The sequence below is a fragment of the Asterias rubens genome, chromosome 12, assembly GCF_902459465.1.
Source record: "Asterias rubens chromosome 12, eAstRub1.3, whole genome shotgun sequence".
Classification (NCBI taxonomy): domain Eukaryota; kingdom Metazoa; phylum Echinodermata; class Asteroidea; order Forcipulatida; family Asteriidae; genus Asterias; species Asterias rubens.
In genome coordinates this window covers 7,283,762-7,303,764 of record NC_047073.1, presented here as the reverse complement: position 1 = coordinate 7,303,764, position 20,003 = coordinate 7,283,762, and the positions used below count along the sequence as shown (strand labels likewise).

Here is a 20,003-nt window from a genome sequence, read left to right as displayed (position 1 = left end):
GCAGAAAATCATGCTACATCAACATTTTGTCTGCTTAGTAAAACTGAGTAGAATACCAGTTGCTTGTTGTACATTTTTAGCTAGTTTAATTTTTTTGTTCCATTTTGGTTAAAATCATTCACATCCTCTGCCGTGGTGTTCAATAAATGAACCATACTATAGAGGTAATGAGTGATACCTCAACATGCAATGCCTCAAATCCTATTCACCTCTCTAAAAACTGTTAAAACTTTAGGTGGGTTCGCTTTCTCGTCATCAAAATCATGTTTTATCTCTGTATCTGTGCATTACTATTATTATTATTATTATTATTATTATTATTATTATTATTATGGTTTATTTATTAACTGCACTGGCGGCCAAGCAGGCCGAAAAAGTACATTTACAAGTAAAAATAGTTAGTTTAAAAAAAGATAAATATATAAATATCAATATGTAAAGCACATTTAAAAGCTTGAATCAACACTGGTGGTCAGGCAGTCCAAAAAGAACGTGTAACAAGTAATTACCAGACGTCAAGAGCCAGAACACTGAAGAGTCCATCGTGGCTCAATAATTTTCACGTTTTATGCTTTCTTGTATATAATTTAAACACATTTATTTCCATTCCAAAAGAGAATTAGCAAAATAACACTACAATGAGCAGTAAAAGGAGAACTAGAAATTGGGGCACAACGCAGAAAAGCCAATTCAGCTTGTGGTATAGGACTATAGGTATTTTGACAAAACAAAAATCGTAAATGGACTAACATAAACATAAACAAGTGTATTCAACAAGTATCAGCAGATATGCGTTCATCATGCTCAGTACCCTGCTTTCCAACGAAGATTTTGTTGCTTTTTTTTTTTTTTTTTTTTTTTTTTCAAGTTGTTTAGTCAATATTGCATTTGGTTAATGTGCATTGCGAGATTTTTTTTTACTTTTACGCATAATTGTTTTTTATTTCATGCTTGTTTTCATTCAATAATGTGGATATAGACTACAAAAGGAAGATCGTATAAAGATATAAAGGTAGAATGCATGCCCTCCAAGCCTTGATTTCGACTTACGCAATTGTGTTTTGGAAATGGCTCTAATAATGCAGATATCCGTTTCGCATCACAACCGCGAACGTGATGTATAAACCTCCACCTATTTTTAATCTGTTTGTTTTTCACTGGTTTTCCTGTAATTGATTGACACAATACTTTCATCCCGTGTCACAAATTTGTGCGTACCCGTTCAAAATGGGGTCATCAGAGCGGATGACGTCACGACAAGTCCAGGTGCATTGCGTGGCTGTGGTTTAACACGCTGTGATTTCATAGGGAGTCACTTCTCTCGGCCGGCTGTGTGAAGAACTCATAAGGAAATTTTCACTTTAAATTAATTGGTCGTGAAAGTGAATGAACTTTGTGCGAGGGTTGCTTGAGACAAAGACCATAGCTCTTCAGTTCAAGGTTGGGGAATCGTTGTTGTGTGATAAATGATGTACAAATAATACTTAACGTGAATAATGTTGATGGGATTTGAGGTTCTTCGTGGTAAGGTATCAATGTATATTATTGGTTTGCGGTAATACCATTTGTATGTCTGTTTGCTGGTTAGATTATTTTCGGAATTTCAGAATTCGAGTGAGCAATGTTTTAGAGTGAAAAGTGGCCTGAAGGATCCACTTATTAGTCGATTTACATTTTGTAATAATGTTTCCTTTTAGATAATAAATGTGATCCCTGGCTACGCGACAGTTATATGGTTGTATGGCTTCTGACAGGCACCCCGAACAAATATATCAATATAGGGAGAGACACCAACATTGGGCTCGATGGCTCAGTTGGTAGAGCGCCGGTATGTTTCCAGAGTTTGTTGGTTCAAATCCCACTCTATTTTTTTCTTTTTTTACAACCCCCAAAGCATTTAGAATTTATAAGCACACAATATTGAATACCTCAAAACTCTATAAGGTAGATAAAGTTGTGAGGATTAGACAGAAGGCAGGGCGGGGGGGGGGGGGGGCTGTGCTTCAGATGTTTCAGGAAGACAGATGACGAACCGGTTAAATGTGGCAACGTCTTAATTGAAAGCAAGCGGATAAACAATAATGTAATACTTCCAAAGACTAATTCTATGTAATGCATAATGAGTGATGCGTTTTAGTCAGAACTGGAGGTGGGAACTAAAACGTTCCGGTCATTTTGAGTTCACCGCAAGGTGTCCCTGTCAGGTCTAAATTTCATAGCATTGCTTAAAAGATTTGGGTACCTTTTCAAGTTGTCCATAGATTTACATTAAACTTACAGGGTTTGAAGATAATGATAGTGGAAAGCTTCCCTCCAAATATTACTTACTGAGGTGCTGCAGTTTTTAAGAAATGAGTAAAACAATGTCATGAAAATACGTTTGTAAATGATTAAAATAGTTGTCGTCTTATGAGACGAAAATTATTTTCATTACATTGTTTTACTCATTTCCCCAAAACTACAGCACCTCAGCACGTAATATTTTCAGGGAAGCATTCTACTATCATTATCTTCAAACTGTGTAAGTTTAGTGTAAATCTGTGGACATTGTGTTTTTGTCCTACAAAAGTAACATAGACCCTTTAAAGGAACATTACAGAATTGTTTTTTTTGCAAAACAAACTGGCAGTCTTAGCACTTTATGTAATCCACCACATACATAAACTGACAAACATTTAGTAGTTTGAGATCGATCGGCCATTTGGGTCACGAGAAATTAGTGAAAACCCGATATCACGTTTTGTATGACATCGTTTTAAAAACATTTTTTTTCTTCTCATCAAATATCATGACGTTTCTGGCAGAATTATTTTGAGGATTGTTTCTACCACCATCATCATTAGACCTTGTAAGGTATACATAAAGCTGTGATTTTTCTTCTTCTTCTTACCAACTCTGTAATATTCCTTTAACGGTAAGCGAATGTTCGTGCTTACTGTAGCTAAGGTGTAAGCGCATTTCACAGGTTAGCAAAACAATTAGGCGACCGTATGGATTTGCATTGTGACGTCATTCATTTTCGTGCAGTGATCCCCGGAAAATGATGATAAGGTGTGCAAGCGTATGGTCACATGTTAGCAAGAAAATTAGGCAGCCATCTTACACGTTCACAATGGATTCACATTGTGACGTCATTCATTTCTATGCAGTAATCACCGGAAGGTTAAGCATGCCTTTTCGCGTGCTTACGGTTATAGCAACGCTATGAAATGGAAATCCTATACAGTAAGCGCAAAATCGGCTGTTAAGTAGTTCTATGAAATTGGGCCATGGTGACTATACACCTGGCATCTGATCAGCCAAATAGAACAATAATTAGTGATTTCTTAATCAGGATCGTAAACAAAGGATAACTTAATTACCTCAAAGGACTTCCTGAAGGAAAGTATTAATTTGAGGGAACCATTTTGTGGTCAGAGGTTCAAGGGGGATATTAGGTTCGTTATTCAATCAGAAAGTGTTCTGTATTTTTAATTGCTTTTCATAGTTTAAGGTGTGTGAGGGCTCCTGTGTTATTTTAATGGTCAGAAAAACAGGTTTCCGGGTTTTTATTTAATTTGTACTTAAAAAAACCCTCAATTAACGGTTTGGTTACTTGAAGTGATAACATTCGGGATTAGGATGTCAATTTTCGAGCCAATAAAAACGGATAGTCCAATTTGCTTTGGATATCCTCAGGATTTGTAGAATATTAATTGTAATTACCTTTCAATAAACCATGAAGCAATGCTGATAATAATTGTTTTAAGACTTGGACTGTATTTTTATTTTATGAAAAATGTTTTAGTTTTAGGAGTATCATTGAAGATGTAGGTTCATTGTGCTTCTTTTAAAAGTTGTCTATGATGTTTCTAATACTATTGACTCTGAAATGGGAGATTTTTAAAAGTTTATCCAAAGGATTGTAGTAAGGGACCCACAAATTGTGTTTTGATTTAAATTAAATCTTTTAGGTTTGAATGTTAAATGTTTAGGATATTAGTTTTTAAATCTTAAAATGGACTGTTCGTTACTACAATCCTTTTAGGTTTACTTTTAAACCCCTCCCATAGTAAAAAATATTGCTTCAGGTTGTGAAAAGGGCGACAAAGAAAGAAAAGATCAATACAGTTTATGAATTACCGTTTTGAATCTCTGCTGATGAGGGCACCGCATATTTATTTTATTGGTAAGTAACGCGATTGTGTGATCAATGTTGTGAAAGAAAATTTAACAAGATGGATGTATAGCCTACTTGAAACTTTACGCCAAACCGAACGCAATACATAAGTTAAAGTTACAGGGTACTAGGGGGTTGCAGCCTCATGTTCAGTACTCAGACTCAGTGCTATTTTGATCAAATTAAAACAGATGTTCAATAACATGAGGTCTTATAATTTAATATCTGCTGCGCCCAAAACACACGACTATTCCCAATCTCAATCTCTAATATGGCATTGAGAGTTGTTCCAGTTGGAGCTTATCAATTCTTTAATCAAGATCAACAGATCTTTAATCAAGATCAAGAGATCCGATGAATTATACACGTTATCAATATCAAGTATCTCGTCACGTGCAGTAAAGGAGGAACTAGAGTAGAATAGGAATGAAAAGACGCCCTCCAGCGATGGTCCTACATAATCGAAGATCCACACTCACGAAGCAAGTGGCCTTCTTCTTGTGCACTTTAGCCTTCAGTCTTCATTTACATCACAAAGGAAAAATCTTAATGCAAATAATTTTGTCAACAAATTTGTCGTCCCCCTCTCCAACCCGTGCATCCACGCCCCTGAGCTTTTAATGCCCCTTGACGCACCCCTTAAATCAGACATTTCCGATTTCCAATCGCCAGAGTTAAATTGATATCTTCCGTAGTGAGGGGGTTTGTGGCGTCATGCTTACCCCCGACCCTACCGAGATATTCATCAGAATCACGGTGCTTGCCAAGCGGCATTTCGGGCCCTCTAGCCTTACGTCAGTCGGTTCAATATGGTAAAAGTGGTGTGACTGTATAGCTATTGTACCTATGTATACCTGTTGTAACTAAATAAGCTAGCTTAGCAAAAATGATTTCAACTCGGCTGAGCATCTCTGATTAAGTGGATTTGTGAAGTGTGGCGCCACCGAAAGATACCCGTTAAGCAATCACGTTCACGGGAGGTATTGGTAGCAGAATAAATGCGCACCAAGCGAATTGGTATTGAATCAAACGTGAAGTTTTCCATCTAAAGTTAATTAACAAAAACATTGTTTGCTTAACCCTGATTTCAAGATTGTGTACACCAATTGGCTGTACACAAACGAGAAGTGTTTCACAATCTGATGAATTGTACAGCTAAGTGTATAGTCCCATTTGCTTTTTACGCTTAGTTTAAAATTGCATATGTTCGTTATCACGACAACTTAATAACTAACAATTTTCTTTAACATAATATTTGTATACGACATTTATGTTAATGGAGACAGCTAGTAAAAAAAGGTATTGACGTCTTCAAAACGGCCACTGTAAACAGAGCGCAAAAATTCCGTAGCTGTCTCAAAAAGGGTTGTTTTACTCATTTTCTGCACGAAACTATAGCAGGGAACCATTCTCCAACAATGACATGTCATCTTGGTTTGTAACCCCATTTTGCTGAGCATATTTTTCCTGTTTTTGTCAAAATAATTATGTTTGTGCCGTATGGTTCTCTGAAAATGAAGTTGAGGAATACTCAAATTAGCAAACGTTTTGAAATGTTCTTCAAGGAAGTTTCAAAATTAGGCTGAAAAACAAATCACAGTTGAAAATAAAGCAACCATACAGACAGGATATTGGGTAAAGTGTGAATTAATTAAACGAAATAAGGTATGAAGAAATAAACTCAAAAGATACCTTGCTATATCCGTAGCTATAATTACCAATTTAATCTGTCAGCGTTGACAAACATAGTCTATTTTGCTTTGTATTGCATGCATGGTGTGCTTTCGGAATAGTACCAGGTGAATTAATGATGATTGAATGTATATACAACCAATGATGTATACTTTGAACGTTTCTATATAATTATTGTAGTTCTTATTTCCAGAAACACTCAATGGCAGTGCATGTAGTGGATATTGTTCACCCACGAATTGCTAAATGAAATATTTCGATAAAGCTTTTCTTTGTGTATAGACAAAGAGGTATAGGCCAAACTATAACTATAGTAAGCTATACTTGCGGGTACAACCAGGGTCCACTTTTATAAAGCTGATTAAAGGCAGTGGACACTATTGGTAATTACTCAAAATCATTATTAGAAAAAAAACCGTTGGTACCAGTGCGACAAGGGTGTTTTTTCTTTCACTATTATCTCGCAACTTTGACGACCGATTGAGCTCAAATTTTCACAGGTTTGTTATTTTATGCATGTTGAGGTACACCAACTGTGAAGACTAGTCTTTGACAATTACCAATAGTGTCCGGTGTCTTTAAGCAAAACAAGTATACTATATTAAACAACATTACGCTTACTAGCGTAAGGTTACCAGTCAAAATACCATGTCACAAGTACAATTTGTGCCTGGTCCTTCTCATTATTTTCTGCTTAGCAGAAAACTGTTAAGCAACATTCTCAGCTAGAGTAATGAAACTTGGCCTATGTTTAAAACTCTTTAAGGAGGAGTGTTGGTTTTGAAAAGAGCCGATGTGTGGTCTCGTGTGTATACTCTGCGCGCGTCTGCTGGAGTACGATTGGTTCCCGCGGAGACCGATCATTTCCAATTTAGAAAAATAGGAAGTTTCTCATTTTCATCTGAATAATTATGGAACAATATGGTTTTTTTTACGGAATGAAGAAATCACAAAGATTCAGTACCGACAGGATGAAATATTCAGCCCCCATGAGGGTTGAAGAGGCATCTTGCATCACCCCAGCCCACTACCCTCCAGAGCATGGGAAATGGAGCATTATAACTTCATGCTTTCACGGCTATCCAGGAACCATCCAAGTTAAATGATGGACTTAACCGGATGATCTATCATTTCCGGCCTGGTACTTGTGAAGATTCTCTCCGGGGCATGTTTAGTCACTCTGGTTTAGGCCGAGATTGAGGAAAACAAAAGAGCACATCCTCGATGATTAATAGATAAGTTGAGCAGTTTTAAAGGGACGGGCAACTAGCATGTGTTTAGACAGACAGAAGAAGACGAAATAGAGGGCAGGCCTACTGCAACACACCCTCCCCGCCCTTGTTGGAGATTTGCCGTGCTCCCTTGTGTAAAACATCTACAAACAGTATATAAATAAACAAAAAAAACAAAAACAAAAAAACAAACAAACATACAAACAAACAAACAAACAAACAAACAAACAAACATACAAACGATGAAATCACCAGACACGCCACTGTAACTGTCGAGTTTTCAAGCTTTGGATAAGAGTTACTTGTTTATTACATAAGGCCAAATGTATAATTCTTTCAAGTTTCTTGCAATAATGGGCATCTCAGGAGGTGCTCCGTATATGCAGGTCATGTGTTTAAACCATTAAACTGATATGGGTTGGCACTTGGCAGGTAAACTCATCCCAAACTTCAAGCAATGACGATAGCTTTTTTTTCACAGGACTCGGGAAAATTACTGATACAGTGCTTACACATATCGGAGTATGGGTAAAAAAAAGAAAAAAAAAACTTTATCCCGATGCAAATTTAACATCTATTATAGACTTTAGCTTTCTTATGGTTAACATTTTCCTGGAAATAATACCGTGATTCAGCTCAGAGTCCCTCTAAACTGACACCAGGTGTCAGCTTTGAGATCCAGAATGGTTTCATGGTGACACTCTCTTTACTTCCACAGACAGTATTTAGTACGTCACTCATATTCAAAATAAACACGTGCTAAGCAGGCTTTAGGACACCTGTTTCGTCACAGGCTGTTTCGTCACACGTGGTTTTTAAAAATAGTGGGGACAACCTTTGAGATTGTTTACGACCCAGTTTCGTGGTCAGCAGGGGACGGAATACGGGTTAGTTGTCTGACCCGGGATTTTCAGAGTGTGGTGTTCAAAAAAAACATCGTGTTTTTTATCCTTTTTTTGTTGTTGTTTGCTTTGAATTTGAGGAGAGGTTCTTGTAAGACCCATCAATGCTTCCCATATTCGTTGATAAACACATGTTAATGTTCTTTCAAATGCTAATGTCATTGCGGCAATAATAATATGCAAACATCCACCCCCACAATTTGTGATACAGTGGCAGGGTAAAGTTCTTTCAACTCCCAAGCTGTCATAATTACCACGTGGATTTTGAAACAACTGTCAAAATGTTCAGATGGTTATAATATTGGCAAAATATTTCAAATATCGCGTGCAAGTTATGACAGTAGTTGATAAACCAATCATGCCAGCTGACGAATAGAACACTTTCAACACAGGTGTTTCGTTTTATTATGAGTGCAATGATCCAGACTACCTTTGAGATGTGTTTACAGAAAGTTTTTTTTGCAGAGGATTGCATTGAGTTACTCAAACGAAGTGCAGCTGTTGGTGTTGACCGGTGTCGATGCAAGAATAATTTCAGCATTATCCTATTTCGCCTTGACTTATGTATGTGGGTCTGCGTTCAAATACTAACAATAAATATTGGCAAAGCTTAACAGCCAATGGGCGAAATGACTTTATATCATAATATATTTTTTTTCAAGCAGTGTTTCTGCTTCGAAGTTTTATGAAATTGGACCCTGGTTCGTCGCGTGTATTAAAGGCAGTGACACTATTGGTAATTATTTAAAATAATTATTAGCATAAAACCTTACTTATCAACGAGTAATGGGGAGAGGTTGATAGTATAAGACCTTGTCAGAAACGGCTCCCTCTAAAGTGACGTAGTTTTCGAAAAAGAAGTAATTTTCCACGAATTTGATTTCGAGACCTCAGATTTAGAATTTGAGGTCTCGAAATAAAGCATCTGGAAGCACACGACTTCGTTTGTTATTTTATGCATATGTTAAGATACACCAAGTGAGAAGACTGGTCTTTGACATTTACCAACAGTGTCTAGTGTCTTTAAGGGGTAAATTTATGTGGTTGTGTATCCCACTAAAAACAAAAAGTAATTGCGACACATGAGTGTGAATAGGTGCGAATGACACTAATGCTAGCTTTCCTCTGAACAATGCTTCACTCCATTAAAAACAAAGCATATACACTCAATTGTCAACGAAACAAATGTGACAAGACAGAGGTCTTAATTAATTGACACGTCAGCCCTGCATGGCGAATGACTATTACGAAACAGGTGCGTGTGCTGCGGCTTGTATGCGTGTCGGTGTTCTTATGGCTAAACATAGTCCGGTATATAAAACAACGAGGAGTGATAGAGTGTCAGTCAGTTATTGCCACGGCATCGAGCAGTGAGCACGGCACGATCGAGGAGGTTGCTTATATGATGGGTCCTTTGCGGTCAAGGTTTTGAGCTTGAGATGAAAAACCACAACTTTCTTTTTCTTATAGATATGGAAGTGCATTGGAAACTCATGTTCTAACTATAACCACAAATTGAAACATTTGTTTTTCATTGTATTAATTTCATCAACAAATAGTTAAAGAATACTATAGAAGAGCGCACGCATCTACAAATATGGTACTCAATGCGCTTAAATAAGTTTAAGTTTTTTAGATTCCTGGAAATAGGTTTACAAGTTTCGCTTCGTAGCATGCACTGCCAAAACCAGAGTGTTGCAATCTGAACACCAATAATTAAAGATACTGGACACTATTGGTACTTGTCAAAGACTAGTCTTCACAGTTAGTGTATCTCAACATATGCATAAAACAACAAACCTGTGAAAATTTGAGCTCAATCGGTCGTCGAAGTTGCCAGATATTATTGAAAGAAAAAACACCCTTGTCGCACCATGGTCACGCAAAGTTGTGCTTTCAGATCCTTTATTTCGAGACCTCAAATTCTAAATCTGAGGTCTCGAAATCAATATTGTGGAAAATTACTTCTTTCTCGAAAACTACGTCACTCCAGAGGGAGCTGTTTCTCACAATGTTTTCCATTATATAACTGACATACAGATCCTTGTCATTTGATTGGTGGAACTTACTTTACGCGACATTCACTATTACTCCCATCCGCCCCGGCGATCAAAAAGACCTATTCGCCCATGCATGGGGAATAGCATTTCCCATTCAACAGTTAGGATCATCCTTGTTCCCAATGTTTTTGAGCAGTACAGCGCCGCCGCTCCTCTGCTAAAACAAAGAAGCACCTGTGCAAAAGGTTGCGATCCGATTTGTGCATTGTTGCCGCGCTCTACGCGGCGCTAAATGATTTTTGGTTGTCAGTTGTTTGTGTGATTTTTCATAATGTTATACTTTTAAAATACATCAAATGACAAGGATTTATATGTCAGTTATATAAAACAAATATTGAGTGGCTTTTATTCGTGGAATGGAAGGAATATTATCGCTCGATAAAGTTTGGACTGTTCCGTTTCACTCGGCTTCGCCTCGTAAAATGGAACAGTCCAAACTTTACCTTGCGATTCCACTCTTTAGCCACTTAATATTTGTATACTATCAACCTCTCCCCATTACTCGTTATTCATAAATACCTCAGACAGTTTCACTATTCCTATTGGTGGATGGAGAGCGCGTCACGTGGGCGTGTATACAACTTTGTTTATGACCAGTAAAAAGTGTTGAAACATGGGCGTGACACGCGAGCTCGCACCTGTGCTTATAAGACAGTTTCTTCATTCCTATTGGTCGAGAGCAACGGCTGAAACAACAGTTGACCCACATCACGCGACGCGCACAGCAATCCCTTATAAGGAGTTCGGGCCGAGGGCCTTACCATTTCATAGCTGGAATGGTGTTGTGTTGAAAGAAATCAGTGAACAATTACAATTTTTTGCATTAATTGAACTTTTTGACCAAAGTGTTGATGTTTTTTGCCCGAACAAGGTATTCATGAATGGGAATCAAGATGTGTTGAATCGGTTTACAACTAGTGGTTTAAACCCGCCGAGGCCTGGTTCTTGATAATTTACCTCGACATCGTCTCTGTAAAATTATCAAGAACCAGGCATCGTTGGGATTAAACCACTAGTCATAAATACCTCAGACAGTTTCGCTATTCCTATTTTGGTGGAGAGCACGTCACGTGGGCGTGTATACACCTTTGTTTATGACCAGTAAAAAGTGTTGAAACATGGGCGTGACACGCGAGTTTGCACCTGTTCTTATATATGACAGTTTCTTCATTCCTTATTGGTCGAGAGCAACGGCTGAAACAGTCGTGCCACATCACACGATACGCGCGACGCGCACAGCATTCCCTTATAAGGAGTTGTTTACCCGAGGGCGGCGGAGGGCTTCACCATTTCATAGCTGGAGGGGTGTTGTGTTGAAAGAAATTATTGAACAATTATAATTTTGCATTTGTTTTACTTTTTGACCAAAAAGTGTTGATGTTTTTGACCGAAAAGGTATTTTTTATGAATGGGAATCAAAGTGTGTTGAATCGGTTTTCAACTAGTGGTTTAACCCATAGATATAGAATATAATACGTAGATCGGCCGCGCGTACATACGCGCCATAAGCCGTACACAAAAATTCCTGGTTCTTCATGGACGCGCCAAAAAGTCACGTGCTGGTTTTAACGCGCTGAATATGAACATTGGAAATAGCCCCTAAACACACGGTGGGCTATATTATTTGACAGGTTTGTCGCACAATTTATAGACCCATATCTATGATAAATGACAACAAGCAAAATTCATAAACTCAGCACATAGGCACAAAAGTGAAAGTATAACACGGGCTACTCATTTATTGTTTCAACGGCACGCAAACCGTGCATAATTTGAATTATTTAAGAAATACAAAGCAATTACGTATTTTATAATCAGTTTGGAGGGTAATTAGGCCTGCACTAAACGCTGCTCTAGAAATGGGTTCATGTAGACGAGTGAAGTAACAAGTCTTGCAGCAGAGTTTTGAATCCATTGAAGAGAGTCGGGTAACATACCATCGCAGTTGTAATGTAAAACCACAGAGAGCTTAAGGTGCTCTACAATTTCCGTTGTTTTGGTTTTTGAAGAACCTTTTAAATAATTAAAACTAACGTAAAGCCTGCCGAAATAAATGCGTCTTGAGCAACGTTTTGAATATAATAGGGTCTACCTGTATCTAACTGGCGATCCTGATGGCGTGGGGGAGAGAAAACCTTTTAGTTCAAAGATTACACAATGAAGGCGCTTGCTCATAATTTTTTGGCCTTTTACACACACAGCAACATTTTATATCTGATTCTAAATCTGACAGGCAGCCAATTCAAATCAAAGCTAGTTTTCAATCCGGCTCATTACAAAGACGTGTATCCATTTTCCGTTATGTTCTGGTTCATAATTGTCTGATCCTTCGTATCTCGTAGAAGCAATAAGAGGAAGCCCGTCAAATAGTATTGATATGTTGTGTCATTGTTAAATGGTCAACTATACCAAGATTTCTAGCACACTGTGATGGCTCATTGAGGTTAACATCACTAAACATAATCGTTTAGAAGTCTCCCCCCAAAAATCCGAAATAATCTTTTACGCGACAGGTTTTGCCCCATCGCACTGAAATACCAGGCATTCTTCAGCAAAAATGACACTGCACAGCCGGTCTTGTGCAGTGGGACGCCATTTTCTACCGTTCAGTAGCATCCTTTTTATCATGAATCCATTCTTGCATCAGTTTTGAGTCTCAGTCACTGGTGGGGAATCTGGAATGATATTTATGTGACGTGTGTACTCAAATATGTTCACCAATGACAAAATTTACTGATGTCCAACCCTTTATTACGATACCATTTGCTTGTAGCAACGTGTGATGATGGTTCGATCTGCAATTAATCAAATGAACCCAATACAATATAAACATTTGATTTACAGCAATTACAATAACGAATTAATCCCAATTTTATGTATTTACAACAATTGATTAAATCCCTATTTACCCACAAAATGTGTGCCAAGTGTGCGTGATTCCCCTTTGCCTCAACTCAAGTGACTTAACTTAATCTCAAAACTTTATCCCAACTTTGACCTTTAACCCGTATCCACACACACTACCGTGTTTTGTATGCCACAATACCCCAACGTACACAATACATGTACATGTACATGCAACCCACGTGAATCTAACCGACGACATGCTTAGAAAATCAACCACTTTTACAATCAAAATTTTTCACTAATTACCCGCTTATTATCAACAATCCCTGAAGCAGAGTATACTCAAACTTATAATCTTAAACTTGATTGAACTAATTTTGTACTCACAACATTGGGCGCATCCAAAATCAACAAAATATTGGCGAAAGTATGACTGACTAGTGACGAATGTTATGATCGATCCTGGCGAAAGATGCAAAACAGCGCCCTCATTTGACCAAGAAAAATCTACGCTTCTGACGTCACACATGCATAAATTACGTTGCCTAGCCCCCAACATCCCGGCCCCTTAAATGGGCATAGTCCTTATGAGCATTTACCTAACACTCAATTTTACAAATCAAATCCCACTTTGGCCAAAACGCAGAAAAATGCAGTACCAGCAAAAAACGCATAACAACAGGTAACAAGAACTGATAATGCAAACTTTAAAAAAAAAACTTGAACTCTAATAAGCTTCAAAACCTTTGGCAAAGCTAGTGTTCTCACAATCCATAAACTGTTCATGAAGATGTGTTCATCTGTGAACTCATATTATCACAAATGCAATGTTTGCCGAGAATGTCCAACGATAAATGTTCACATTCCGCAACGGTCCAAAGAAGTTGCCATGGTAACAAGAGGTCTGGCTAAACTGCTCCATTAAACTGGCACAAGGAGGCGGCGCTTGGCTCACACCTCAAATCATGCCTCGCCCCCAATGCACGATATTGTACCAAATATCAAATAAGCTCAAATAATGAGCACTCCTCAGATTGCAGTCCATAGACTTAACTCCTGTTGTGGTTCACATCCAACTGCTATTTGGTGCTCTCTAGACCTTCCACTGACTCCAGCAGACATAACTTGTGAATTGGTCTAACAAGTGTTGATGATTTAGTCTTCACCTTAGCAGTCCTGACTAAGTTGTCATCACCCGGATAGGTTTCCACGACTCTTCCCATGGTCCACTGGTTCCTGGGGAGGTCTCCAACAATCAACACGATATCTCCTGCTCTGATGTTCCTTGTTGGCTCATTCCACTTTCGACGTTGCTGCAGGGTTGGTAGATATTCCCTGATCCATCTGCGCAAAAATAGGTCAGCCAAATATTGGACTTGTCTCCATCGTTTACGACTATATAGATCACACTTGTCAAACACGTCCGCGGGGAAAGCATTGCTCGTACGCAACAGAAGAAGATGATTTGGAGTCAAGGGTTCTGGATCCCTCACATCATCTGAAACTACAGTAAGTGGACGACCGTTGATCACAGATTCAACCATACACATCATAGTTGAAAGACTTTCATCATAGAGCACTTGTTGTTTCAAAACTGTGTTCAAAATCTTTCTTGTTGTTCTTATCTGTCTCTCCCATGATCCTCCCATGTGTGATGCTGCCGGTGGATTGAATTTCCAGCTAATCCCTTTCTGCAGTAGATATTCCTCAACCTTCTGTTTGTTCCAACAGTTGATTCCTTCCCTCAGCTCGCGCTCAGCACCAACAAAATTTGTGCCGTTGTCACTTCTGATAAGTTCTGGTTGTCCTCGTCTTGCGATAAATCTCTGCAGAGCGTTAATGAAGGAGTCGGTCTCCAGCGAATGGATCACTTCAATGTGAACTGCTCTCAACACTAAGCAGGTGAAGATACACCCGTATCTTTTGACTTGACTTCGGCCTTGCTTGACCAAAAATGGGCCAAAACAATCCACTCCCACGTGACTGAACGGCGGCTTTTCAGGGGTCACCCTGTCCTTTGGTAGATCAGCCATTTTCTGTATGTTAGGAGAAGCAGACAGACGCTTGCAAACGAAACAATTTCGCAACACCTGAGGATGCTTCAGTTGGGCCTGCATTGTAGAATTCCTCAGTCGACTCCCAACACATATTAGTCCATTTTCATTGATTTTGGGGTCTAGTCGATGGAGAGGGCTTGATTTCTTTACTGTGTTGACTGTGACTTGCAGTGCTTTGTACTCATCTGGGTAGGATTGCCCTGGCACATATCTTACTACTGCTTGTTCTGCTTTGTCGAGTTCGTCTACTGTTAGAGGTTTCTTTATGTCGTTTTCCTTATACTGGTCTTTGTTCTGAAGATAGCTCCTCACACGCAAAACCCATGATACAGCTTTCTTTAGCTTATGCCATGATGAATAATGCTTGATCAGCTTCGCTGTGGCACTATTTTCTTCCAACTCTACAGCATATGTCTGTGCAATCTCCTTCGGTTTCTTCAGCTCTGGATCACTTTGTTTCAGGGGCTCCATTACTTTTGGTTCTTTAGGCCAATCTTCTTCAGCCATCAAGATGAACTTTGGCCCTTCCGGCCATCTTGAACTTTTCTTTAGCTCACTGGCTGTCATTCCTCTTGATAGTTCATCGGCTGGGTTTGAACTTGTGTCTACATGGTGCCACTGAGCTGGTTCGGTTACATTGTGGATTTTGGCTACCCTGTTAGCCACAAAGGTATGAAATCTTCCATCTTCATTTCTTATGTACTGAAGCACAATAGTGCTGTCTGTCCAGAACATTGAATCACTTATGGGCAGATCCAACTCACGCCTCAGCATGACATCTAGTTTAGCTGCTAGTGTTGCAGCCCACAGCTCGAGTCGAGGGATTGTCATCATTTTTACTGGTGCAAGATGTGACTTTGCCATTACAATGCTGCTATGTAATTGACCTTCAGTGTTTTTCATGACAAGGTATGACACCGCCCCTTAAGCCAATTCTGAGGCATCTGCGAAGTGGTGCAGCTTTTATTCTGTCACTGTTCCGAAGTCGTGTAGCTTTACACATCTATTTACCTCATATTCCTTCATTCAAGGTAACTCCTCTGTCCAATTTTCCCATTCTTGTTTCTGCACTTCTGGTAACGGCTCGTCCCATCCTAGTTTGAGTCGAGTCAGTTTCTGCAGCAGTAGTCTAGCTCTCAGGATGAATGGATTTGCATATCCCAAGGAGTCGTAGATTGATGACACAATGCTAAGTAGTCCACGCCTTGTTATTGGCTTGTCTTTGATTGCCAATTTGTATCCTAAACTGTCTCTTTCAACATCCCAGCTGACACCCAGTGCTCGGTCAACTGGTAGCTCATCATGGTTTAGGTCAAGATCTTTCAGTTGTTTAGCCCTTTCTTCTATGGGGAAGGACTTCAGAACGCTTGGTCTGTTACTCAACCACTTGGTCAACTTGAACCCTCCTTTTTGCAGTAGAGTTTTGAGCTCGGATGACAATTTCACAGCTTCCTCTTCGGTCTCCACTGAAACTAGGCAATCGTCAACGTAGAAATTGCGCTTCACAATCTCTACAGTTTCAGCGGAGAAGTCATCCTGGTTATCATCGGCTGTCTGGCGCATAGCGAAATTGCAGCAACTTGGACTCCAAGTCCCGCCGAACAGGTGCACACACATCCAATATATCTTGGGCTGTTGTGTCATTTTGCAGTCTGGCCACCATAGAAATCTCATCACATCTCGATCTTCTACAGGCACGCGAACTTGATGGAACATGGCCTCTACATCTGCCATGAAGGCAACTGGTTCCCGTCTAAATCTCAATAAGACTCCTATCAGTCTGTCTGTTAGGTCTGGTCCTTGCAGTACTTCACTATTGAGGGACACGCCGCCACTTATGGCTGCGCAATCGAACACAATGCGCAATTTGTCTGGTTTCATAGGATGAAATACAGGGTGATGAGGCAGATACCACACAGGCTTGTCATCGGGCTTACATTCTTGCCCTTCCACTTCTTCAGCATATCCCTTCTTAAGTAAGTCCTTGATTCCTTCTTGGTACTTACGATGCAGCTTATCATCATTGCCAAGTTTTCTTGCGAGACCTTGCAACCTTTGCTCAGCTAGCCATCGGTTATCTGGCAAACTGGGTGAACATTTCTTAAATGGCACAGGTAACTGGTAATGTCCTCCTTCCATACATACTCCATCTTTCCAAACCTTCAGCGCTCTTTGGTCATTTACTGACAGGCCTCTTTCATCACTTGTGCAATCTGACGCTTCCAGTTTCCAAACTTTATCTAACTGTTCTTCAAAGCAGATGTCTCCTTGGATGAAGCTGGAACTAGCGGTCAAATCTTGTCTTTTTCCGCTCACTTGGTTCACTGAACCATGCAATGACCATCCCAGGGCTGTTCTTAGCGCGTATGGTCCTTCTTTTCCTGCCCTTATTTCGAGCGGCATCAGTGCTTTTGGAACATCTTGTTCTATCAGGAGCTCAACTTCCTTCTCTCCAGCAAATGGCAAATCAATACCTTTCAAGTGAGGCAATCCTGATATTTCGTCCATTTTTGCCATGTGTGTACCATGAACGTTGATCTTTGGTTTCGTGTACACTTTTGTCATCTCTAGTCTTTCTGTAGTCGGACCAGAGTCTACGACTAAGCTCACCAAAGTCGTATCGATTGTACTGTCTATCTTGTCAAGCGTTGTCAGGCTGAGTTTCTGCTTGGTCCCTTTCACTCCAAGACATTGAGCTAACTGCTCGGTGCAGAAAGTGTTTGTAGAGCCTGTGTCCAACAATGCGTAGGTCCGCACAAACGTGTTACCTTGTGCAGCTTGAACCCTCACAGATACGATGGGTAGGACGCTTCTGCTACCGGCCCCTGTGATATTATTACAGCTTGTGTCTTCGGCTGAGTCGATATAGCCATTTCGAACTTGGGCCTCTGGTTGGGTAGTTGACGGAGTTGTTTCTTCTTGCGGCTGCAGGATGTGGAGAAATTTCGTGTGTTTTCTTCCACAGCCAGCGACGGAGCATGTTCTTTTCAGCCTGCATGCCATTGTCATATGGCCCTTGCGGAGACAATTAAAGCATAATCTCTCCTGCTTTGCATAGTTCAGTCTGTCTTGAGGTTTCATTCCTTTAAACTGCTAATAACCAAACAGTGTGTGCTCCTACTTGCACAGAGGACACTTCCTAGTGACGAATTAATTCTTCTTGGTGTCAAATTCTTTGGTTTCCGTGGTAACCGCAAAAGTGCCTTTGGACCTCTGCTTATCACTTTTGTTCTGTGGCACATCTCGGTTGCTCTTCGAGCTGACTGATCCATAAACTGGGTTATTCTCTTCGTCGGCCACATCTTCTATGAAGGAGACTAGGTCTTTCATGTCTGGTATTCTATCGTTCCTCTTCTGAATTTCTCTTACTATCCGGATCCACCTGTAGCGAAGGTAGTTTGGCAGTCGTTCCACGATGCTCTTCAAGAAACTCTGAGGTGCCATCTCACCTTCAAACCCCACAGCGAGTAGGGTTTCATAGCAAACTCTTAATTCGTCTGCCATTTCTCTGAGAGCAGTGCCGTTGTGAGCTGAGATGGTTACACCTTTAGTCACCCTCTGAATCCAGGCATCTGCAACCTTATGCTTGTTTCCAAAACACTCCTTCAGCAGCGTCTTAGCTCTCTTGTAGCCCTGAGTGGAATCCATCACTGAGCATGCTTGAATAACTTTACGTGCATCTCCCTTGCAGTAGTGCAACAGCCTGGTTAACTTTGCAGCATCAGCTATTGACGTGCTGTCCACATTTATCTCAAAGGCTCTCCAAAATTCCCAAAACTTCAGGGGTTCTCCATCGTAGAACATCAACTCTGCCTTTGGTAGTTGCAATGTCTCTATCAGACTTCTCTGCTATCTTTCTGCTTGACGTAACAATTCAATGACGGGCTCAGAGGTGGATTGCTTCTCTTGTGATTCTTGAGAATGTTCGATAGGGCATGTTGTTGATTCTTCATTAGAATGTTCAGCTTGCAGTGGCTGGCTAGCTTGCAGTGAAGGACTATTGCTAATAGCTGACTTCTGATCTTCAAATTGAGCGTATACCTTTTTATCTGCTTCATAACAACAGATTCTGGTGCTGAGTCGGAGCTCCGCCTTCTTCTGCTTGAGCTTTAACTTTTGTAGCTCCAACTCTCGTTGCTCAGTCAGAGCTGCGTACTCTGCAGCAAGTGCAGCCTTTTTTGCCAAGACTTTTATTCTGGCTTTTCTGCTTGCAGACGTGCCGGTGGTACTCACGCTGCACTGACTCACCGAGTCTTCTGGATTGATATCATCTTCTTGATTTTCCATTGCAGATCTCTTCATAGCATTGTTATCAAACTTAATGTGACGTGTGTACTCAAATATTTTCACCAATGACAAAATTTACTGATGTCCAACCCTTTATTACGATACCATTTGCTTGTAGCAACGTGTGATGATGGTTCGATCTGCAATTAATCAAACCCAATACAATATAAACATTTGATTTACAGCAATTACAATAACGAATTAATCCCAATTTTATGTATTTACAACAATTGATTAAATCCCTATTTACCCACAAAATGTGTGCCAAGTGTGCGTGATTCCCCTTTGCCTCAACTCAAGTGACTTAACTTAATCTCAAAACTTTACCCCAACTTTGACCTTTAACCCGTATCCACACACACTACCGTGTTTTGTATGCCACAATACCCCAACGTACACAATACATGTACATGTACATGCAACCCACGTGAATCTAACTGACGACATGCTTAGAAAATCAACCACTTTTACAATCAAAATTTTACACTAATTATCAACAATCCCTGAAGCAGAGTATACTGAAAGTTATAATCTTAAACTTGATTGAACTAATTTTGTACTCACAACATTGGGCGCATCCAAAATCAACATCAACACCAAAACGACTCGCGCAAACGTTTTTTTATCGTTTGAACGATTGGTGCGTATACGCGATGTCAATATGGCGGCGCCCTGAAATGAAGATGGCGCGCACCATACGTAGGTTTTTTTTAAACTTCGTTTTTGCTGCAATAGTCCTCTTTTTGACATCATTACATCAACTAATT

At 39.8% G+C, this 20,003-nt stretch overlaps 3 protein-coding genes across 3 annotated transcripts; all 3 read right to left on the bottom strand.

Annotated features, from left to right (window-relative positions):
* Positions 1-13,971: 13,971 nt before the first annotated feature.
* LOC117297721 lies at positions 13,972-15,783 on the bottom strand. Its single transcript, XM_033780869.1, has one exon. It carries the CDS (start codon positions 15,781-15,783, stop codon positions 13,972-13,974), a length of 1,812 nt encoding a protein of 603 aa, XP_033636760.1.
* A 192-nt stretch (positions 15,784-15,975) lies between these two features.
* On the bottom strand, positions 15,976-17,952 carry LOC117297720. Its single transcript, XM_033780868.1, has one exon. It carries the CDS (start codon positions 17,950-17,952, stop codon positions 15,976-15,978), a length of 1,977 nt encoding a protein of 658 aa, XP_033636759.1.
* Positions 17,953-18,099: 147 nt separating this feature from the next.
* On the bottom strand, positions 18,100-18,753 carry LOC117297719. The gene has a single exon (XM_033780866.1). The coding sequence runs from the start codon at positions 18,751-18,753 to the stop codon at positions 18,100-18,102; it is 654 nt and encodes a 217-aa protein (XP_033636757.1).
* Positions 18,754-20,003: the final 1,250 nt, after the last annotated feature.